Below are 23,592 nucleotides of genomic sequence, written 5' to 3' on the forward strand. Positions count from 1 at the left end.
TTTTTCACAATTAGAAAACATATGGTTCTTTTGAGAATAGATGATTATTAAACTGTTATTTGAGAAACCATAAACGAATATAGTTTCATGCACACGGAAAAAGTAGTGTGCTTTCAAGTATTATTGAATAAAACATTACAAATATAATTTTTAATGTTGTAAAATGAATCAATTATTATATAAATTGATTTCAGTTGCCAGTCTACAGTAGACAACTGTTATTCAGCTCATTTTAGTTTAGTAATTAGTAAACAATCAATTAGCAATCAGTGTAGTAATCTTCAGTTCAATTACATCATGGATTCAGCAAATACTAGAAGAGCACTATCCAGTCTCATTATCCAGATCAGATCTGGTTCTCATCTGATCGTGTCTGTGCAGGTAAATTGATAATATTACCGAGTACGAGTCGTCTTATGAGCAAGCATAATATCTGTAACACACATTTGTCCAGAGACGATGATGAATTTGTTACAAACTCATGTTTTACAGGAAATGGAAGTAAAAGTTACTGTTATATTGTTAACCCAAGTTCCAGTATTGTTGTTACAAAGTGATCTGGTCTTTAATAACGTTCTTAAAATTGTGTATAATAATAATATATAATAACATTAAACATGTCTCATGGAACTTATATATATTCATTTGGCATTCATCTAAAGTTGAGTGTTAAAAAAGTGTTACTACTTGTTTCAGAAGTAGTGTAGTCCCAATGTTTGCTCACTTTTTATGCCTTGTCTTTATGCAATATAAAAATAATGATTAAGTCATTAAATCTGATCATGTTTAACTCAATAAGTTTATAATGCATAAGTCAGATCCATGTTCCTGCGAGCGGTTCACATCCTCTCTCGTTCTCCAGAAAGTCCTGACTATGGGAACTAAAATCTTGAGTGAAAACCCAAATAAGTCTGCTTCTCTGGAGCTCTCACATCGAGCCTCAAATCTCAGCAGCAGTTTTTGACATTCTCATGGTGCACATAAAAATGCTCAGGATGCATCAACAGACTACTGTTCCTGCAGCCTCTCTTTGGGATGGGATATTAACACATGGGGGAGTTAATCTATGATTATATCACTGCAGGGAGGGCATCTGCAGATTAAACACCGCTGTGCATCTTTGCACATGTACAAGTCAAACACACGCAGTCTGTTTTGCAGAGAAGATGGTTATTCATGTGCTGCTGACCGCTGGAAGAGCTGGAGAGGACTGGTCACGTGGTGACAGGAAGTGAGGAGTTCTTACAAGACTTTTAACAAGAAATAAGAACATCAGGTTAAAGCGTTAGATAATGTGGCTCCCTCATCTGGCCAAAGTGATCAAATGCATCTGTTTTCAAATCTCTCCAAGCGTGAAATTCTAAAAAGAAACTTTTTAACACTAATAATCTAAAAAAAAGTACAAGTGATTTCATTCTTAAGATGTAATGATAGTAATAGGTCTGATTTATCAGATGGATCTTGCTGTTCAAATCAGGCACGATGGCAGAAGAGCTCCACAAACACAGGCTAACCACACACACCAACACAAGCTACAGACGACACAACATGAACATCACATTACACTGTAGACGTCTGAAAACATCAGACAGATCAGAAAGTTAAACGAGCTTTGCAACTGCACTTCTATAACAACACTATACTATACTATACTGTACTATACTACTTCTATAACACTATACTATACTATAATTCACTATACTGTGCTATACTATACTACTTCTATAACAACACTATACTTCACTATACTACTATAACAACACTACACTATACTGTACTATACTACTTCTATAATAACACTATACTATACTACACTACTTGTAGAACAGCACAGACACTGTTTGTGTTGACTAACAGACTGGTCTTCTTCATGAGCTCCTTGTGTTTCCGGGTGTACTCTCGCCTGCTCTTTGTCAGCAGCATGATCTGCATGAATCTTCACGGCTGTCAGCAATAGTGTTTCCTGCTCCACTCTTTCAAATCTTAAATAACAATATACACAGTTTTGTGTAGCTTATACATTGAAGACATGTTTATCAGTGAATGTTTGTTTGAGCGATGTTTGAACGAGCTGAATACAAACTATATAGATATACAAAAAAGCTGTTTTTCTTGTGTTAGTACTTTTATTTCCATATATTTTCATTTTAGACAAAATGTCCTTCTGAGGAGGCACAATTGCAGTTTAGACCAGTTTTATATCTCATTTGGTTTCATATTTGCGTTTTTCTCGAGGCAGAGAGAGCAGCTCAGTTCTATTCAGTTCAAGCATTTGATTTTCAAAAACCCTAAATTACAATTAATAACCCTTAATTACAAATACATTTGTATTATAAAAACCTGTTCGTAACCAAATCTGCAAACCCTCCACGCATGCACACATCTGCTGGACACCCATACAGGCTTCTCCAGTGATCCACTTCATTCTTAGTGTCAAACCAAATTAAATTAAATTAAATTAAAAACAACCAAGCACGTTTTTAGGCATATACCAATATGGTAATTAACCAACATAATCTAATATATATAGTTTAAACTAAATTTGTTATAAATGTTATATGCTTAGCTCAGGATAACTCAAGATATTCAAAGATATGCACCTTATTCACTACATGCCCCATTAACTCAACACTAAAACATCTACAGGCGTATTTGCAGAAATGACAGAAGATCTAACGTTATTTCAGTCACAGATGAGGCAGTTTTCCAGCAGAAATATCATGAAAAATTAAAGTATAGCATCAAGTACAGGATTCTGACTCATCTTTCACATTGCAAACACATGGATTCACATCAGTCTGTTGTCTAAAGGTGTTTTTAAAGTTTTTTTCATGATGCTTCTCATTTTGGATATAAAAGTAAACCTTGGTTTTATTCTGTCCCCCCCTAACCCTGATGCGAATCAAATCCAGAAAATAGTTGAAGATATTTGTTCCATTAAAACAGTTTAACACAATTCATACAGACTGAACGTAACCATTTAAAAACCTTAAAGCGATATGGACCGTCTTATTTGTGCGCATCTTATGTCTTAAAGAAATAGTTCACACAGCAAAAACATCTGTTAGAATTGATTCACCCTAACAAAACTATTTAATAAATGGAAAAGAAAAGGAAAACAACAATAAAAAGCATTGTCCAGGAGTTAATGATGAGATAATGGTCTAAACGCAAAGTGTAAAGCTGACGGCGCAGGTGTGTCAACAGAAAAACGGTTTCTGGAATGGGTTGTCCCTATTCTCTTAATAAGTAATGGGCGTAACATTCAATAAACAAATCAGAGTGTCATCTCCCATTCCCTTTAAGAGCAAGATACACTCGCGCCATGGCAGATCTCGATTTATATGGCAGAATTTGTTGGCAGAAAAGCAGAACGCTTCTCAATCAAAGAAACCGATTTGCCGTGCGTGAAGTTAAAGTGCGTGAGCAGATCATCTACAAGTCAAGCAGGAATCCATTGCGTCACATTGTGCCAGGTGTATGATAGAGCCCTATGAGTGAACTATTCCTTTAAAACGTCTTGTTGCAGAACAAGGATTTAAAAACAGCTTAAAAAACAACAATCAGAATCATTAATTCATAAATTAGATGGATGAGATCTATAATCTACAGCTCAGCCTGAAGAGAGGAGCATACAGTAGGCGTTTCTCAATGTCAAGGAAGGATCCTCGGAAGCCAGAATTTCGAGGATGCTATGTCATCCGTCGAAGGACTGTTCCAATGTCGAGGATCCTTGGAATTTCAACCAAGGACTGAGTCCTTTGTTCGAAAAATATTGCATACACAGGAAAGGATGCATATGTGTAGCCTTCGCGCTCTTAAATCACCCACAACCCTATGAGCGCAGCTTTGCTATCTTGTTCAAAAATTTACAAATGTCGAACATTAGCGGAGTCGGAGCGTTAACGGTTTTATTTACGTTACCAAACATTTGTTATAATTGTAGTAAATAAAAGTAAAGTTTAACGTTTAAATGCCAGTAAAAATGACTACCATATTGATATTGTAAATTATACAAATACAAATTACGTTATTGATGGCTAACTGACCCGGACCTGTCATTTAACAATTGTTAGCTTGATTGCGTCACCGGCATTTCTTTTATAAATAACTAGTTAAGTTGTCCAAAGTAATTAAAAGTTAATATTATACCATTATACCATTCACAGCGTTATTCAAACGGACCTTTTTACTGACGTAATGATGCAATTACGTGCACTTGCTAGCCTGTTCCATTTACGTGTTCTCCGAATGCTAAAGGGGAGTCTCGCCTAGCCTCTGAAGGAAGTGACTTGGAAGGACCAGTCCTGCCGAGGAAGTACCCTTGACATTGAGAAAGGCCTAGTCATTGAGATCCTCTCCTGACGGGTTTGGCATTCAGACAGTGTAGTGAGAGACTCTCCAGAAATAATATTGTGGAAGTGAGTGCAGCTTCAAGAGGGGGCCAAAGGGACAAGGTCAAGAGGTCAAAGTTCAGCTGACCACCCGGATGCCGAAGTATTTCTTCAGCTGCTCCAGGAAGACGAAGGTCAGGACCGTGTGAGGAATCAAGCGGATCCCAGCGGGAACTAAACCCTGTCGCGTGATTGGACAGAGGGAAACGCGGTCAAAGAAATGACCAGTTATGAAAAAGATGACGCAAAATAAATCAAGTCTGGTACCTTGTAGAAGGCCAGTGGTCCCAGTTTGGCAGTTTCACTCAGGCAGTGGATCACACCCTGATATACAAACATGAATTTGACAAATGAGCAATAAAGAGCAGATGGTGATCAGAGAGAGAGAGAGAGATGAAACTCACTCTGTATTCTCCTTTAGAGTTCATCAATCTTGTCTTAATTACATCCAGCGGCTGGCAGAGGAACGTCGCACAACCTCCCTGAACAGAGAATATATATTTATATATTTAAACATTATTAATGAAATTAAAATATAATTACATATTACATATATTATATATATACATTGTTATATATGTTTGATGACAAAATATAAACATTAATAAAAAATTAAGCTATAAAATAAATATAATAATATTTTATAATAGTTTAAATAAAGTTATAACATGATTCAATTTTTTTTTTTTTTTTACAAATGTTATATAAAATAAAATTTGTTGGCTTAATTTAAAATATAAATATATATATATATTTATATGTTAAATTAAGCCAACAAATTTTATATTATTATATATTATTAAAATGCTAAACAGCTACAATTAAGTAAATATTAAATGATTGCGACCAAATAATCACTCATAAAGAAAGTAAAAACTAGTTGTCCATTAATGGTCAGTTAAGAAGAATTTTCTTTGATTTGCCAATCAGAGGCTTCGTTACTCACAGCGATGAAGCTGGACAGGAAGTGTGTGAGTATATTGTCTCCCATGAGTCCTGTGCCCAACACCAGCTGCTTGGCCTGATCATAACATGCCAGCTGACACAGAGAGACACGCTCATGAACACCTTCGGGGCTTTAATCAAACCTGATCAAATCTGAAAGCCAAAATGCTCCTCACCTGTCCGACAGTGACCAGGGCTCCTCTGCTGGACGCCATAGTGGCTCCCGAGAACAGCTTCCTGGTGCCCTCTGAGAGAAACAGGTGTTCAGAGAGACACATTCAGACATCTGCAGAAGATAAAGACTGAGAGAGACCCTGAAATGTCTTCACCTTCCCGCCAGACCCTGAAGAGTCCGTCCAGCGCGTGTTTATAGCTGCGAGAGACACAGTTGGGATTCAGATTACTCAGGTTAGGAGCGTCCGGAGGGACTTTAGATCTAGACTCACTCACTTTCTCCTCTGATCTGCAGGAAGCTTCATATCGTTCTGCATCCTGTGGAGATCAACAACACCAAACACTCACGCTGGGCCAGACGAGACCGAAACACAAACACAGCACTCACACAAACCCCACAATACACACCGAACGTTAACCAGATCTGCAGGAGTCCCGATGAAACCGCCGGTGAAGCCTGTGGAGCACAACGCAAAACGTGTTTAGCAATGTATGCATTAGGGTTAATATCGTTAACTCAAATAAAACATGTACAACAACTCAAACTAGAACTGAAATGAACAAATTATTATAAACTACATAGACAGCTTTTGAAGAAATAAAGTAACTTTTTCCTCACAATTCAGATTTTTTTTTTTTGCAGTTCTTAAAAAAAAAATAAAAATAGAATTTTGAGATTTAAAAAAAACTATTTGCATATAAACTCGCAATTCTGAGAAAAACATTAAGTCATATCTGCAAGATATAAACTAAGAATTAAATATAACAAACTAACAATTCTGAATTTACATCTCACAATTGTTTTTGTTTTATAAATATACATTAAATGATTTTTTCTTTTTTTTTTAAGAATTTATTTCTTGCAATTTCTGAAAAAAAAAAGTTAACTTTATTTTTTTATTCAATGGCAGAAGTCTTCATACATATGAATAAAGAGAGAAAACAAAACACAAGTACTTGAAGTTTAACTAAAAACACACAACACTATACTGAATGCAGGTTAGATAATAAACCTCTGTGTGTGTGTGTGTGTGTTACCTCCGAAGGCGCCCAGCAGCACTTTCTGATAGAAGGGCATGGGTCCCTGATCACCGCTGCCCATCACGTCTCTGACCGTCTCATAGATGGCAAACCTGGTGAGAGAATAGGACATCTGCAGAGACACACACTCTGGTTAGCATTATACCAGGATTTCATCATCTTCAGTGTTCAAACCTGATCCTAAACAATGATTAACCACTCAACACTATCTTAATCTCACGCTTGATCTGCTTAATTGCTCGAGTGGACTTTATCTGAAGAGCTGCTGTATATGAGCTGATATATGTGCAATGCAACACTTTCATGAAGAAGACTTGCTGAATAAAGATTTCTGTTACATGCATCACAGCTTTCAAGATGTTAAACACAATCTAATTGTAACCAGCTGCATTAGAAATGCATTTGTTTATTGATATCATTAGCTACATAAAACATTGACACTTTCTCCGGAGAACATGTCCACCTGTTTCCTCTCGTTTTTGTAAAATACTCAAACAAATCAAAACATAAAAGTGTATTGGTCAAATTTGTGCAGTGTCACGGTGAAGGTGTTCATTTAATCAGTTCTGCAGATCAGATTGCGTCATCGGTGCGGTTTGACAGCTTTTGTTGTTTTGAGTTCAAGCATGACGATGTATTTTCAGCATGTGCAGGGGTTTGTGTGCGTTTCTTCACGAGTCACGTCCTCAAACCATGTCTGATGCTGATCTCATGGATCTGACCTGTCTGCAGAGCGAGGCGCTGAGGCCGTTGTAGAGCGCCAGCACACCGTCGTTCTTCACCACGTGCATGGCCATGCCCAGCATCCTCATCTTCACCTCCTGCTGCGTCTGCAGGTGCACCTGTCAACACCAGCATCATTAACACCACCATCACACCAGCAATACCAGGACATCTGCACAAAACATCCACACCATTGTGTTCGGGAGTTTCTCTTCTGCTCAGCAAGACACACTTGTTTGATCAAAACATGCAGTTAAAGCAGTTAATATTATTACAATTCAAAACAACTGTTTTCTATGTGATTATGTGTTCAAATGTAATTTATTTCTGTGATGCTCCGCTGTATTTTCAGCATCATTCCTCCAGTCTTCAGTGTCACATGATCTTCAGAAATCAGAATAATATGATGATTTACTGCTCGAGAAACATTTCTGATTACTATCAATGTTGAAAACTGATGAATACTTTTATGGAAACCGTGATACATTTCATTTTTCAGGATTGACAGATGAAGTGAAAGTTCAGAAGAACAGCGTTTATTTGAAATGGGAAACTTTTGAAGCATTATGAATGTCTTTAGTGTCACTTCTGACCAGTAGAAGCCAGCCTTGATGAATAAGTGTGTGTAAAAGCTGATTATACCATGTTCACTTGAGCATGAAATACCTGTTGCAACATGCAACAATTTGTAACAAAAGCTTAACGTTGACAACAGCGCACACACACACACACACACACACACTCTGTGAGACCAACAATAACTCCTCATGTCTGTCTGTTCAGAGACTGTAATTGTATAATAATGCAGCGCCGTGTGTGTATCTGTCTGGACTCTCATTAAGCACAGATCTCTGAAGGCCAGCCGGTGACCTTCACGTCAAGCGGCTCTTCAGAAGTGTGTGTGTGTGTGTGTGTTATGCTGCTTATCTGTGGCTCTTGTTTTCGTGGAGAGCAGACAAACCTGAGATACTTCAGCCTGTTATCATCACAGAGAAACACGAGAGCACAGAGAAAGTGAAGAGGACGAGCGTCTCTCAGCGATCAGAGAACCGATCGTTTAGGAAATCATTCATCCGTGTCTCATTCATTCAGGCCACCTGATACTCGTCTCTGTGAGACTTTTGAGAGAAAACCAAAGTACAACTACACCCTTAAGAGCAGAGGGGCACTGGAGGACAAACAGAGACACAAGACAATCAAAGTCCACCAAACCAGAGCCGACTGGACACACACACACACGTGTAACTCGTGAGGAATCTGGACTGCCGGCTCTCACTCACACACACACACACACGTACTCTGATGACAGTGAACTGATTTCCTGAAATCCCTCTGGCCTTGAACATGAACACACCACACTCAGGACAGTCACAAGATCTCCTGTAGAGGACGCACATGAAGCACTATCACCCGTTCCCGCTCTCACGTCTGTGTTTGTTTCTGTGAACTAGAGAGCGTTCAGGTCTGTGGTGTCCTTCAGAGCGCTCTCAGGACTTTACAAAGGGACCTCTGTCCAGTAATAATGTGATAACACTCATTCAGTTGGTTTAGTTATAGAGGATAGACATCACATGAGGCTGTTCAACTCGGTCCCAAACCAGACCACAAGCTAGCATTCAACTACAGGCTTGTCAGTATATATTTATATATATATATAGAGAGAGAGAGAGAGAGAGAGAGAGAGAGAGAGAGAGAGAGCAGTGCAGAATGACTGTCAGGCAACATATTCTGCAAACATATAATAATGAAATGTGGAAAATTAGAAGTTCATAAAATTGCTTTAAATTGAGACTTATTTGACACAATATTAAATAAAAATGCATAATATTTGAAAGACATATCTGACAAAGTGGTGGATTTTGGAACAAACTTCTTACAAGGATTTATATGCAGATATTAAAATGGCCGAATATCTGATTTCACTCCTGGATGTATAATACTCAATGTAATTTAATGAGGCTGTCTTTAACAGACAAACTAATAATCTGATTTATCACTTACAAATATCCATCAGAATCTGGAACAGACACGTATATCCAGTACCTAATATTATGCTGAATGGCCAACAATATTCAAAATGATTTCACAAGCCTGTCTGTGCAGTAATATGAGGATGACGTAATCAAAATGGCACGTTCAAGTTATGACAAAATATTCGTCACATTTTGACTTAGCTGTCAGTAGATTTTGGAAGAGACTTGTATCTTAAGTATTATTATGTTGATATTCTTAAAATAGCCTATTATTATTATTATCATTGTTATTATTATTATTTGTTTAGCATAATTATTAGTTTGTCAGTAGGTTTTGAAAATTGATAAATTAAAATTGTTATTTTAATAGTGTTAAAGTGGGTGAATATTATCGGTCTGGACGAATTATTGCTCTCTCACTAATCATGAGATCATATTTCAATAAAAGAGCAGCCTGTCCTTAAACATATTTATGAATTGTCCAATTGAGGAAAGCTTCCTCAAACTCAAACACACGAGCTGTGCTGGCAGCTGAGGGGAAGATGAAGAAGATGAAGAGGAGGCCACTCAAACATCAGCCCTCGAGAGCGTGCTATGCGCGTCCACGCGAGCGTCTCACCTTGACCAGGTCCAGCGGGTGCGTGCAGCAGGCGGCTCCGCACGACGCGATCCCACCGAAGTACCAGCGCGACATCCGTTTCTCCGTCATCTCTACGGTTACCGTTAATTTCTCTCTCTCACGGTCTGTTTGGTTGCACGCGACGCGCTCTATCCTGACCTGCGCACTGCACACTGCGGACTGCGTGTGTGGATGATCTCGCTAATCTACCGGTGATTCGCGAGACATTCTGAGTGCGTGGCGTGCGCGGATAAACAAAGTTCACGAGCAGCCAATTGCTCGCGCGGAATCTGGTACGGCCTCCCGTTGCATCGGTCGGATCCACCTCTTATCGACACACACACATCACAGTGCACACAAAAAGAGAAACTCGCGCATCCGACTGCTCGGCGTTCATTGAGAACGAGCTCTGGACTCTTAAAGAGACAGTACCTCTGGAATAATAGACAGAGAGCGCTGAATTACTGCTCTGCCACTTTAAGAACAAACACTTCCTCATTCTCGCGCAGCTTCCAGAGCCACTTCACTTACACATATGAGCTGCTGGATGAACACGTTTAGTTAGACAATACACGTTTGTTCTTGAGAACAATACATATAACTTTCGAACTGACTGAATGAGTATCTCTTTATAGTGTCCATTTATGATGTATAATAACAAACACTTATAATATCAAAATAATCTTTGTCAAGGCAAGTTTATTTATATAGCACATTTCGTACACAATGGTAATTCAAAGTGCTTTACATAAAAGAAAGTAAAATAATAATTAAGAAAAATAATAACAAGAATAAAACAAGCAATTTTAAAACTTTTATTATTATTTAAAAAAATACTTATTTAAAATAAATTTAAAACAGTTAGAAAATGATTTTACGTAAAACAAAATAATAATAATAAAAAAAAAGTGAAAATATAGTGCAATCAGATTGGACATTGCACAGTGCTCATTCAATAAATAATAATAATAATAATAATATATATATATATATATATATATATATATATATATATATATATATATATATATATATATATATATATATATATAGTGCGTGGCTATATATATATATATATATATATATATATATATATATATATATATATATCAATGGATACTGTTCACTGAAAGAACATTCTCATAATATAAAGAACTTTTTGTGGACTGGAAATGTTCTATATATAAGGTCCCTCATGGAACCATCAACGTATTTATTTTTTGAGACTGTGGGATCTTGAAGGCTTGGGTTTGACTGTCTTCTTGTGGACAGTTGCAGTAATACAGCTACTGTGGCTGAATCATCTACTGTAGTTACTTCTTCCTTAAACCACCAGGGGTAGCATATGAACCCGCTTTAGAGCCAACAAACATGCCTGCAGGGGTCACTAATGCATCTGTAGTACTGATGTTGATGAATTCCTCCTCCTCTGATCTGGTCTGTTTTCATGCAGGGCTTCTGAAGGAGTTCTGTGGGACACAAGCTCGTATTCCACACGATGACATCATCAGAGCAACAGAGGACACTCTGTGTACGGTCCCTGTCCTGTGTTCTGCTATTGTGTCGTGTGATCCCTGTCAGCGTGTTCATGCACACGTGTAAACACACGTCAACATGCAGCCAACCTACATCATTCTATTACGTTCATTAGACAAATAATGCAGCATAACACATCACTAAATAAATCACATGAGATATAATCATTTATTATACTGGGAATTGAAGAAAGACAAAAACAATAAGTGAGGCAGTGATTCAACAACAAAATCCGAATAACCTAACTACTGACCTTCATATAACACATACAAAATCCTTCAGAAAACAAAATAAGCTTCTAAAGTCTTGTAAATGTATTCAGATACACAATTCAGTGTATGCTGGATTCAGGTTTCTTATCCAAATGGACTTTCTGAAAACAAAATGACGTCAGTTACCTTCAAGTTGTTCTAAAGCAATTTTGTTTCATCCTTGCACATGAAAAGCACCAGACAGCTCTTTTCCACATTAAAACAAGTTGTCGAGTTTCAATTTTGAAAGTGTCACAAAAGTATCATAACATTATCTATAACTCTTTTTGTGTTGTGAATAAGCTGTATACTGTATGTTTATAATGTGCCATATTGAAAACCAAATACAAATGTCTATGAAAATGGATAATAAAGAAGAAACAAGAAATCTATAATTATGCAAATTCTCCTTTCGTGTTACACAGAAAAAATATTGAGTAAATGATAATATTTCTGCAGATTAAAGGAGAGCACACGGACACAGTTTATCCAGGCGGATGTCTTTTACGCTGTCTTACACAAAGACCTTCTCCGGTTTGCTCTCTGCTGTGGATGGAGGGTTTCCTTTGGCGCCTTTTCCGAAAACAGGCACAGCTGGAACTCCAGGGGAGGCGGAGCCTAAATACAACAAAGCCCCGCCCACCAGCATCAGCACGGTCACGCCCCATCCCAGGTAGAGCGCTGGTCCGAGTTCTCGTTTAAGCGGTGCGGCGACATTCGGGTCGTAGAAATCTCGTATCACCACATACGCTGTCCAACACACCGGCAAAAGGAAGAAAAATGCAGCCGCGAGGAAGAGCGCCGCGCCGACCTGCCCCAGTCGAGCTTTGGTCTCGTGCGCGTCCCCCAGGCAGCGCGTGCACTTGAGCCCGGTCACGCTGAGCATGAGCGCCAGCAGACACAGGAGCAGCGACAGCACACACAGGGCGCGGCACATCTGGGCGGAGCCTGAGAGGGCGAGGCCGGAGTCATAGACTTTACACTGCAGACGGCCCCACTGCGACAGACACGTCATCCACAGCCCCTCCCACAGCACCTGAGACACCACCAGCTCGTCCCCCACGAACGCCGACACACGCCACCAGGGGGCGACGCACACCAGGATCCCGAACACCCAGCCTGCCACGCCCAGGACCAGACCCATCACCTGAAGACCTGTGTTTGCCATGACTGATCGTCAACCAATGATTTATTCACTCTGGAGAAGACAATGCAGTTTTGAAAACAGGAATGATTGATTGATTAATTTTTTTATTTTTTATTTTACATCCTCAATTAGGTTTGTAAAACAGTTTTATGAAAATGTTTATGTCTGCAGTGCCATTTCAGAAAATAAATTACATTTTCAAATATTTTTTAAATATTTATTTTATTTATATAATGCACATTAATACAGTGATCTAAAAATAAATTAATAAACAATAGATTCTAAGTTTATTGCCTTACTGTTAAGTTTTGCCTCTATTTAGTTAACTATGTTCATAATAACAATAAAATTGTCCAACATCACTACTGTTGTAAATATTTTAATTTAGTACATTAAAAAAACTTTTTTATTAATAGAATCAAAAGTATGCATTATTAATTTTTGCATAATAATTATTAACTAGGGTGAATATTTCTATTAAATACAAACATCATAGCCACTAACATTATTACATTATTAATTTGAAAATTATGAATTTCACTGACTGTTAAACAAGAACTGCTCAAGTAAACTACTGTTCAGTAACTCTTGAAGTTCCATTAGTTAACACACTAGTTAATGCATTAACTATCAATAATACATTTATTTCAATGTTTATGTAACATTTGTTAATCTCAGTTAATAAAATAAAACATTGTTAATTCATGTTATATTAAATAATATTAACAGATACAACTTTTGATTTTAAGAATGTGTTAGTAAATAATACAATTACCATTAATTAAAATTAATTCAGAATAAATACTTTAGAAGTCTTCGTAATTGTTAACAGCATTTGAATAACTAATGTTAAGAAAATTAATCTTTATTGTGAAGTATTACCAAAATCTTTTCACCTTTTAAGAAACAAAAGCATTCTGTATGAACTCTATTACTAAAATTAACAGCAAAAATAACAGCAATATATATATATATATATATATATATATATATATATATATATACATAAACACTTCAGAGGTATAATTCAAAGAAATGATTTCACAAGAAGAAGTACTTACAGTGTCTGAGGAGCGTCTGTGTGAGTGTTGTGCTGTTGTTGGACTCTCATCTGTGTTTGTAGAAACACTCTCTTTGTTCTTATGAGTGGGAGTAAATCAGCATCTGAGTGCCAGAAAATATCAGCTCATAATTATCTCCACACACACACACAGCATAAATACAGCATGCACTTATTCAAACACCCACACACACACACTAACAGAGGCAGTCATGCAAACATATGCACACACACTACTACATACAGTGTACTGTATATTCATTAGAAAGCCACATCGCAACTAGACACACGTATGTTTTTCTGTTCACACCAAAGCAGTAGGTGGCAGTATGGAGTCACAGACACCATTCAGCAAATTCAAAACTATTATCATTGTAAGAACTTACTGTAAAGGTTGTATATGTGACCTTTCTCAATAACATTCACATGCTACTTGACATTATTCTGATTATCAATCCTAAATAATTTCCTTCCAATTTGCCACTATTCCAGAAATGTGAATCTGTTTGTTGACATTTTAATCTTACAGTGTACTAATATGACACACGAATGGACAAGACTAAATAAACATAGGTCCAGGTCGGCCACTTTGGACGACAAAAACAAACTGCATGGATAAAATGTCATCAACACATAGGCCTAATGAAAGGTAAGTCTAAATGAAATAAATGAATGTGATACAAAATATAATATAGCTAGTTTAAAGGGTACATATCATACACAGTTTCGCCTAATCTCATGTTAATCTTGAGTACCTATAGAGTAGCACTGCATCCTTCATATATCCAAAAGTCTTTCGTTTTATCATATTTGTGAAAGAGAATTACAGCTTTCCGATTCTTTCCAGAAAAAGCCGAGCTCCTGGAGGTGTGTTGTGGGTGGAGCTAAAATACTGATGTTTTGTGTTGTTTCCATTAAAATAGATTCACTTATGTGCTGATTTCCAACAAAATACAGAAATCTGATGCAGTTGTACTTACATAAATGTGGTCTTTTATCTCAGGGACGGCTCTATGTTTTAATAGCAAATGATGTGCAAATCCAGCGTCGACCTGGGCCTTGTTTATAAAACTTTCGTCACTGATACACTTGATACACTCCGTTGCTGCCCCAGAAAAACAAACTGCATCCACTGTTTATGTAACGCTGGGTTCTTGGTAAAGCTGAACACTGTAAACCTTCCCTCACATCCAAAAAACGCACTTATTTCGAGGCATTCTCGAAAAAAATCCTATGCAGCGCTGCGGATGATTTTGAAGCGTGTTGATATGAGCGGTCTCGCTCTCCTCTGGTCAACATGTGCGCGGGTGCGATTTTCCGTGAGAAATGCTCATATAAGAAAAAGAGAAATTAATTATAAACTGTGTTTTTTGTTTCTTGTAGTTGACAATACGTTTTCTAAATCCTGATCCTGCTAAATTTTTGTTGAATGTGATTTCACCAAGTACACAAGTACAACATCCCATTTAGCCAATCAGATCTGAGGGATGCATCTTCAAGAAATGCCAGTTTTATGCTTACAGTCAGATGTTAGATGCTTCTATGCCCTTGTTATTCATTTCTCTCTGATAGGAATGGGTGGGGTTAGGTTTAGGAGTATGGATTTGGTTATTTTTGGACCATAATTTTGATGCAGGATCATGTCTTGTTACTTGGCAAAATCACAGCGACCTAAATGGTTGACCATTACTGTCCAATCCCACCCATTTTTTTGTAAAAGTAAAACTATGGTTAATTTTCATAAGAGATGTGAATTTTAGTTATGGAAATGACATATTCTGAGTTTTGATATTTAAGAGATGGTCGTGTTTTTGACTGGCCATTGGGTCAGTTTTGACATGCAGACCGGAGCAAGAAATCAAGTTTCAGTTAATGCATCTGTTTTTCTTCAACTATCAGTTTCACAATCATTCTAACGCTAATGACTTCTTCTGAGGTGAATGGCTTGCTTCTATGCCACGCCTTTTTTTTTAAATAAATGAAAAATGTAGACAGACAACATTTGGCTGAGCATTATAAGCTCTGACAACATGATAATAAGTGTAGATTTACAACCTAACAGACCTCAGAGGATCTACAATAAACTAGTATACCAACGAGATATTAAAAAGAGAATAAAAAAGACAGAAAGAAAACAGGAAATATTTTGTTACAGTATGTTCAGTATGTGTTCATACATCTTTTCTCACAAAGTTAACTGTCCCGAAAAGCTGCAAATAAGCATCCATTATTAAATCTGTTCACATTACTGATGTTTTGGAGTATTGTATTGGGGTTGGCTGCTCATCTATTTGAACTAAGAAGAGAAAATGCATCTTTATCTTTGAAGTTTTATGTTATATTATTGCAAGATACAAGCAACTTTGAATTACTATGATTTCAATGTGATTATATATTTCCATTTTTTCTCCACATTTGTATATGTATTTCTACCTGTTCTTGGGAGATACCTAATTATTCTACCTTTGGTCTGATACATGACCTTTGAAACGGACTAATCTGACAAAGCACTGACAGACAATAAGGACCAAGCAAACATTGGTAGGCCACGGACAGGTTCGGGTGTCAGAAAGGAGCCACTGGGCGGTCACAAATAGTTTGGATCATATCTGGAGTCAGTGTAGACAGACGTCTTGTGTTAGTTTCACACAGACAAAGATGGAGGGACTGTAAACGACAAAGAGAAACTCTGACATGATGGCATCAGCATATAAAGGTCAGTCTAATGTAATACTCACAGAATACAGCTAGTTTAATATCATTCAGAGAAATGAATTATGTATTGTGCTTTCTGCTTCTGGTAGTTGACAGCACTAATCAGAAAGTAAATCTAAGAAGTCTAAAGTCTGAAGTCTAAGTAAACATGGGTGGGTCACAGACAAAAGAACATACAGCAGTACTGCAAGCTATACTTTCAGGTGTGACAATGGGTGACGCTGGCATTTGTTTTAGAGCATGAGGAAGTGTAGACACATTTCTTGTTCCAGGTTCACACGGACAAATACAGAGAGACTTTAAACTACAAAAACAAACGACAAGATACATAATGGAATCAGCATATAAAGGTCAGTCTAAAATGAAATAACCTGATTTGATACTCACAGAATACAATTTAGATGCCATACTGATGAAATGTATTTTATTCTGTGCTTTCAGTTTCTGGTAGTTGACAGCACTAAGCAAATCAGAATGTAAATAATGAAGCTAATGTTCAGTACCGAGTGCCCATGTTACAACCTTCATTGAGTACATTTAGAATGTGGGTCTCTTAATACCTTTTCTAGAAGTCAGAGTATCATGTTTAACATACAGTATGATGTTGTGATAGTGAGAGTTATGTCATCTGTATTCTGTGTCAAGTTTAAACAAAAGGAATGTGACACAGCCGGTCAAATGTTGTTTTACAGTCAGTCATGCATAATATCTGTATTCACACTCCACTAACCTGACAAGTTAAAAATAGCAATCCATTATATAATCTATTTAGAACTGACACTATTGATGTATCTGTGTATTATATTGGCGTTTAAAGGGATTTAAATGTTGGCTGCTCATCTTTGTGCTGCAGCTTGAAGACGGCAAACATGCTCTGTTGAAATGTTGAAATCTATATTTGTAACTATAGATTAGGTGTAAGGGAACAATATGCAACATTTGTAGAATAAGGGGAAAATTCTAAAGCATTCATACTGTAAGAATTTTATAACTAAAGGGCACCTATTCTGAAATTATGTGGCATGTATCACACACAGATTGAAATTTTCAGCGTAAGCATAACTTAAGGCTGTATGTACGTGAGGGTAAACGGAAACAATGTGCAATGTTTAAAGGATACGGAGGTAATGACATGGAAAATGAAAAGTATTTATACTGTTAGTATTTCATAAGTACCACAAATATGTGATGCAGTATGTTTTTACACTACATACTGGGTACTTATTGTATTATAATGGGATATTTATATGTATGAAAGTTAATCTGATGAAAGAGCATTGCATTTGGTCATCTCGGCAGCGAGCTCATCAGCAGCATCGTCCCATTGAGATGAAATACAGTGGAAAACTACGTACAGCTGTAAATTATGCTTACACTGAAAATTCCGATCTGTGTATCATACATACCATGTAATTTCAGAATAGGTGCCCTTTAGTTATAAAGTACTTACAGTATAAATGCTTCAGAATTTAGCAAGTTATTTCCCCCCTATTCCCCAAACATTGCATATTGTTCCCTTACACCTATGAGTGTGGAGGTAGACAATAAATAGGTAAGCTGTAAATTCTGTTTAATTATGCAGGCTGTAATCTAAAGTGTTACTGAAATGTTTCAAGTAGTCATACAGTTAATAAAGCAAGCAGTTGGTTAGTCAGCTATAGTTGGCTAGTTGTTTGGATAGTTACATAGCTAGTTAATTAGTTTTGGCTAGTTAACAAGTTACTTTGTTAGTTTCAGTTTAGTTAGCTAGTTAGTTGGTTGGCTAGTTAACTATTTGTCTAGTCAGTTTCACGAGTTCACACTTACATATAATTAGCTGAGGTATGGTATCCGTATTTGGCGTGCTGTCCGGGGAAGGGCTCTGAGCTCGGGAATGGCCTGAACCTAGAGTACCCCCCCTCCCCGTGTAATTATAAAGTGAACTCGAAGTGAGGAGATGGGGTGCGTGGGCTGATTTAATTTTCTGAGAAGTCATCTCGTTGGCAGGCCGGAAGAGCCTGCGTACTCCAATGGGAGCGACTTAAGCATTGGGATGGTAGGCCCTACCGGCTGCAGGTACTGGACTATGTGGTTAGAGGTGCCCGGTCGGTAGGGCTCGAACCGATGCTCAACTGGGGCTCACAGCGCTGGAAAGGTGAGTCCTACGGGCCGATGAGGAGGAGCGTTGTTGTTGTATAGCCCTACTGGCTGATAAGCCCCTGCTATTCATAGGGCGAAGGGCAAACCGAGAGAGCCCATGAAGCCTCCAACTGGAGATTAAGACTCTGGATGACGGACGTCTGGGTCCTCTTGGTTTGGCAGATAAAAAGGTTTTTGGGCTGACCAACAAGAAGACTCTTGTGACATCTGATGGGAGGTTGATACTCACGACATTGGATGGATGAGACTCGCTTGCGGCCAGCAAGTATGTAACCCGACTGGGAGAACTCTCGCCGATGTCTAACGGGAGCACACACATTAGACGGGTAAGCCTCGCCGGACGGGGATAGGAAAGGTAAAGTCGTGTGGCCGGGAGACCCACCTGACGGGGGCTCACACGTTCGAATGGGTAAGTCTCGCCAACCATAGACTGGAAAGTGAGGTTGTCTGGCCAGGAGGCTCTCGGCGACGTTCAACGGGAGCACACATGATCAAACGGGTACGCCTCTCTGACCATAGAAAAGGCAAAGGTGAGTTTGTCTAGTCGGGAGACTCTCGCCAACATCTGACGGGAGATTGTACTCACGGCATCATACGGGTAAGCCTCTCCGGATGAAAGACAGAAAGGTAAAGTAGTGTGGTCAGGAGGCTCTCACCAGCATCCAACAGGAACTTCGTGCTCACTGTATTGGCTGGGTCAGCATTGCAGGCCGTAGGATGGAAAAGGTACGTTTGGGTAGCTATGGGACATTTCCTTGCAGAAATCTGATGGGAGCTTCCTACTAGCAGCATCGAATGGGTAAACCTCTCTGGGCGTAGAAGGAAAGGTAAGTTGTGTGGCCGGGAGGCTCTCGCCGGCATTCGATGGGAGCACGCGCATCGAATGGGTAAGTCTCGCCGGCCGTAGGAAGAAAAGGCAAGGTTTACCTAGCCTGGAAACTCTCACCAACGTCTGATGGGAGCACACACAGCTGGCTGTAAAGTAGAAAGTCTCGCCCACATCTGGTGGGAGCTCTATACTCGCTGCACCAAATAGGGAAGTCTCGACGAATGTAAAAGAGGAAGTAAAGTTTGTAGCTGGTAGGCTCTCGCCGATGTACGATGGGAACACACGACACGGCTTCGGATGAGTAAGCCTTGCTGGCCATAAAATAGAAGATGTAAGGTTGTCTAATCGGGAGGCTCTTGCAAGCATCTGGTGGGAGCTTAATACTTGTGGCACCAGATGGGTAAGTCTCGACGACCGTAAGGGGGAAGTTAAATTTGTTTAGCTGGGAAGTTCTCACTGACGTACGATGGGAGACCCAGCATCGTTCGGGTAAGACTATGCTGGCCGTAAATCGAAAAGGTAAGGTTGTTTTTCCCACAGTTGTATGTATATTTCTACCTTTTTTCTACTTAAGACATAATTGTTTCTCCTTTGGTCTGACACATGACTTAGTTAAAACTAACCTAATTACTTGTTAGTTAGTTGTTACTTACTTAACAAGCTATTAGTTAGTTTTTAGTTAGTGAGCTATCTTGCTAGTTAATTATTTAGCTAGTCAGTTAAACTGTTAAACTAATTCTTTGGTTGCATAGCTGATTAGCTTGTTAGTTTTAGCTAGTTATCAATACAGTTAAGTTTATTTATTTGGGTAGTTAATTAGTTTTAGTTTTGCCGTCCCTTCTGTGTGAACACTGACACAGCACATGGGTGAATAAATGTCTCTGGTTAAATTACAAAGAAAATACCTGGTAATAAAAATCATCTAGAGCTCCAGCTAATGGCATGATCTTTTTCACAGGTGATTCACAGGAGCTGAGGATTGTGCTGCTGGGAGTCTGTGGAGCTGGAAAGAGTTCAACTGCAAATGCAGTACTGGGTCGAGAGGCATTTAAAGAGAGCAGAACCAGAGAGAGTGAGAAACAGACAGGAAAAGTAGAAGACAGAAAAATCTCCATCATCGACACGCCAGGATTCTTCAACACTCAACTGACCGATGAAGAGATGAAGAATGAGATGATGAAGAGTATGTTCCTCTGTTATCCTGGTCCTCACCTGTTCCTGCTCGTCATCAACCTGAAGACCTTCAGAGAGGAGCAGAGGAACCTCGTGGAGCAAGTTCAGGAGAACTTTGGAGCTCAGGCTTTGAAGTTCACAATGGTGCTGTTTGTTGGAAGAGAAAAAATTCCAAATAGACAATGGAAGCTTCTTATAGACAGTAGAAGGTTTCAGGAGCTAGTAGGTCACTGCAGAGGACAATATCATACATTCAACAGTAAAAATGACATTATTCCAACTCACATCACAAAACTTCTAGAGAGGATTGATGAAATCATCAAACAAAATGATGGCCAACATTACGACATTGGCATTTATTTAAGAGTTCCAATAAACTGCATAAAAGGAAAGATGAAACAAGAGAAAGAAATAAAAGTTGAAGCAACTAAACAAGAGCAGATTATAGTGCGGGAGTCGAGTAACATGTACACTGTAAAAGAAAAGGACACAGCAAATGTTGTGACTGAAAATAAAGATTTTATTTCTCATGTGACAAAAATAGAGAGAACTGAATTAAATGTAGACATACACTCTAGAGATCCACAAGAAAACAAGGATGATGAAGAAGAGGTGGTCAAACCACCAGCAAAATCACTGAGAAACTACTTTGAACACAAAGGAGAAACAAATACAGTCCAGAAACCAGAAAAATACAGAAAATGTGACCAGAACAAACAACAGACAGTGACAGAACAACATCCAACCCAAAGAGGTGAGAACAGTTTTATTACACTTTTACCAAATATCATGACATACTTCTGAAAAACTAAACTTGTGTCTTATTTTTCTGCTCTAAAACTATCTGGGCCTCAGTCTCAGAGTGCATCCAGAACAAACACACCAAACCTGGCGAGTGCACAGATCTCAGGATCGTGATGGTGGGGAAAACTGGAGCTGGAAAGAGTGCATCAGGAAACACCATCCTGGGACAGAAAACTTTTAAAGAAGAATTTTCTACTGAATCTGTGACTTTGAAATGCCAAAGGCATCAGCAGACAGTAGAAGGTAGAAACATCTCAGTGATCGACACTCCAGGACTGTCTGATACATCAATCAGTGAAGAACAACTGAAGAAGGAATTAGTGAAGTGTGTAGAAATGTCTGTTCCTGGTCCTCATGCGTTTCTGCTGGTCATCAGACTGGACGTGAGATTCACAGATGAAGAGAAAAACACAGTCAAGTGGATTCAGAAGAACTTTGGAGAAGAAGCTGCACGTTACACCATCGTTCTGTTCACTAGAGGAGATCAGTTAGAAATAACCATAGAAAAGTTTCTGACCAAAAACAAGCAGCTTGGAGAGCTAGTTAAACAGTGTAAAGGAGGTTATCTTGTGTTCAATAACAAAAAAGAAGACAAACGATCACAGGTCACTGAACTGCTGGAGAAGATCGACAGAATGGTGAAGGAGAACGGAGGAGAGCATTACATTAAGGAGATGTACCAGGAAGCTCAGATAAAAATCTGGGAAAAAGAGAAAAAGAAGAGAGAAGAAGAGGAGAGACAGAAGTTGGAAGAGGAGGAAAAGATAAGAGAAGAGGAAAGATATAGACTGAAAAAGGTGGCCTTAATGGGAACAGGTGTAGTAGTGGGTGCAGGAGCAGCAGCTGTAGTTAGTGGAGGGACACTTGGTCCAGTTTTGATCTCAGGAGCAGCAGCTGCAGGAGGCGCAGCTCTGACCTCTGTTGTTAAAGGAAAGACATCTGAAGTTTTGATCTCAGGAGCAGCAGCTGCAGGAGGCGCAGCTCTGACCTCTTTTGTTAAAGGAGAGACACTATCTGAAGCTTTAATGGCAGGAGCAATGGCTGCTGGAAATGCAGCACTGAAATCTGTTACTGGTGGAGCATCAGGGAGATGCAAATAATCCAGTTTCTGTTCAAGCAAATCTTTCTCCTTGAAACATCAGTTCAATCATTCTAATGCTGTACTGACTTCTTATGGCTTATTTTTCTTTGCCATGCTCTTAAAAATGTGAACTGATATAACACTGGCAGCAGCGTTCTGGATGAGCTGCAGCTGTCTAATGGTCTTTTTGGGAAGGCCAGTGAGGAGCCCATTACAATAGTCCACCCTGCTGGTGATAAAGGCATGAACAAGTTTCTCCAAGTCTTGGCTGGAAACAAAACATCTAATTATTGCAATGTTTTTTAAATGATAGTATGCTGATTTAGTTACTGCTTTGACATGACTACTGAAACTAAGGTCTGTCTCCAGAATCACACCAAGATTCCTGACTTGAGTTTCAGTTGTTTGACCCCTAGAGTTAAGGTATGCATTCACCTTGAACACTTCATCTTTGTTTCCAAATGCAATGACTTCAGTTTTTTCCTTGTTTAACTGAAGATAGTTCTGGCACATCCAACTATTAATTTCATCAATGCATTGGCAGAAGGCTGTAGTCATTTGGAGATAAGGCTAGGTAAATCTGGGTATCATCAGCATAGCTGTGGTAGGCAATTTGGTTCTTTCTCATTATTTGACTTAGTGGAAGCATATACAGGCTAAACAAGAGCGGTTAATAACAGGTTAATATAAAGGTATACAGATTTGGTATTTAGGTAATTACAATATATATATTTATAGACCACGTCATTCCCTTGTATAAATGCATTTGGACCTATTTAGACTCATTAAACTCTTTGAAAACATTTGGCTGAATTCACATTTCTTATGATACCCAGATGTATTTACTGGTTACATTCACACGCAGTTATTTAAGATAGGGACAAGGACAAAAGTAACAAATAAACTACTGTGCACATATAATCTGAGCAATAAATCAATTTGAGCAGTGATGCAGTGTGAACACAGACCATGCTGACCTTTTATAAAC

At 38.5% G+C, this 23,592-nt stretch overlaps 4 protein-coding genes across 5 annotated transcripts; 2 read left to right on the plus strand and 2 right to left on the minus strand.

Moving 5' to 3' along the window:
- Positions 1-2,104: 2,104 nt before the first annotated feature.
- Positions 2,105-10,267, minus strand: LOC128018218 (mitochondrial dicarboxylate carrier-like). 2 transcript variants are annotated; one of them, XR_008184784.1, is made up of 12 exons: positions 9,870-10,267; positions 7,277-7,396; positions 6,552-6,666; positions 5,922-5,970; positions 5,790-5,831; positions 5,669-5,712; positions 5,516-5,586; positions 5,341-5,433; positions 4,799-4,876; positions 4,662-4,718; positions 3,747-4,575; positions 2,105-3,667 (listed from the first exon to the last, which is right to left on the minus strand). XR_008184784.1 is itself a non-coding variant. In XM_052603598.1 (11 exons), exons 1-11 carry the CDS (start codon positions 9,957-9,959, stop codon positions 4,474-4,476), a joined length of 861 nt encoding a protein of 286 aa, XP_052459558.1. In that variant the 5' UTR covers positions 9,960-10,267; the 3' UTR covers positions 2,105-4,473. The 2 variants fall into 2 exon arrangements, 1 of the variants encoding a protein (XP_052459558.1); XM_052603598.1 differs by having other exon boundaries at positions 2,105-4,575.
- A 1,280-nt stretch (positions 10,268-11,547) lies between these two features.
- LOC127946170 (claudin-9-like) lies at positions 11,548-13,974 on the minus strand. Its single transcript, XM_052542576.1, has 2 exons — positions 13,865-13,974; positions 11,548-12,854 (listed from the first exon to the last, which is right to left on the minus strand). The coding sequence occupies exon 2, from the start codon at positions 12,822-12,824 to the stop codon at positions 12,171-12,173; it is 654 nt and encodes a 217-aa protein (XP_052398536.1). The 5' UTR covers positions 12,825-12,854; positions 13,865-13,974; the 3' UTR covers positions 11,548-12,170.
- A 2,851-nt stretch (positions 13,975-16,825) lies between these two features.
- On the plus strand, positions 16,826-21,523 carry LOC128021629 (GTPase IMAP family member 9-like). Its single transcript, XM_052609163.1, has 2 exons — positions 16,826-16,928; positions 20,505-21,523. Exons 1-2 carry the CDS (start codon positions 16,910-16,912, stop codon positions 21,521-21,523), a joined length of 1,038 nt encoding a protein of 345 aa, XP_052465123.1. The 5' UTR covers positions 16,826-16,909.
- Positions 21,524-21,577: 54 nt separating this feature from the next.
- On the plus strand, positions 21,578-22,623 carry LOC128022411 (GTPase IMAP family member 9-like). The gene has a single exon (XM_052610367.1). It carries the CDS (start codon positions 21,637-21,639, stop codon positions 22,621-22,623), a length of 987 nt encoding a protein of 328 aa, XP_052466327.1. The 5' UTR covers positions 21,578-21,636.
- The last annotated feature ends 969 nt before the right edge of the window (positions 22,624-23,592 follow it).

This window comes from Carassius gibelio, chromosome A1 (assembly GCF_023724105.1).
Source record: "Carassius gibelio isolate Cgi1373 ecotype wild population from Czech Republic chromosome A1, carGib1.2-hapl.c, whole genome shotgun sequence".
Classification (NCBI taxonomy): Eukaryota; Metazoa; Chordata; class Actinopteri; order Cypriniformes; family Cyprinidae; genus Carassius; species Carassius gibelio.

Coding starts and splice junctions, on each gene's coding strand:
- LOC128018218 (XM_052603598.1), bottom strand. CDS start 9,959: ATGACGGAGAAACGGATGTCGCGCTGGTACTTCGGTGGGATCGCGTCG. Junction 7,397..9,869: donor ACCCGCTGGACCTGGTCAAG/GTGAGACGCTCG, acceptor TGGTGTTGACAG/GTGCACCTGCAGACGCAGCA. Junction 5,434..5,515: donor CCCTGGTCACTGTCGGACAG/GTGAGGAGCATT, acceptor TCTCTGTGTCAG/CTGGCATGTTATGATCAGGC.
- LOC127946170 (XM_052542576.1), bottom strand. CDS start 12,824: ATGGCAAACACAGGTCTTCAGGTGATGGGTCTGGTCCTGGGCGTGGCA.
- LOC128022411 (XM_052610367.1), top strand. CDS start 21,637: ATGGTGGGGAAAACTGGAGCTGGAAAGAGTGCATCAGGAAACACCATC.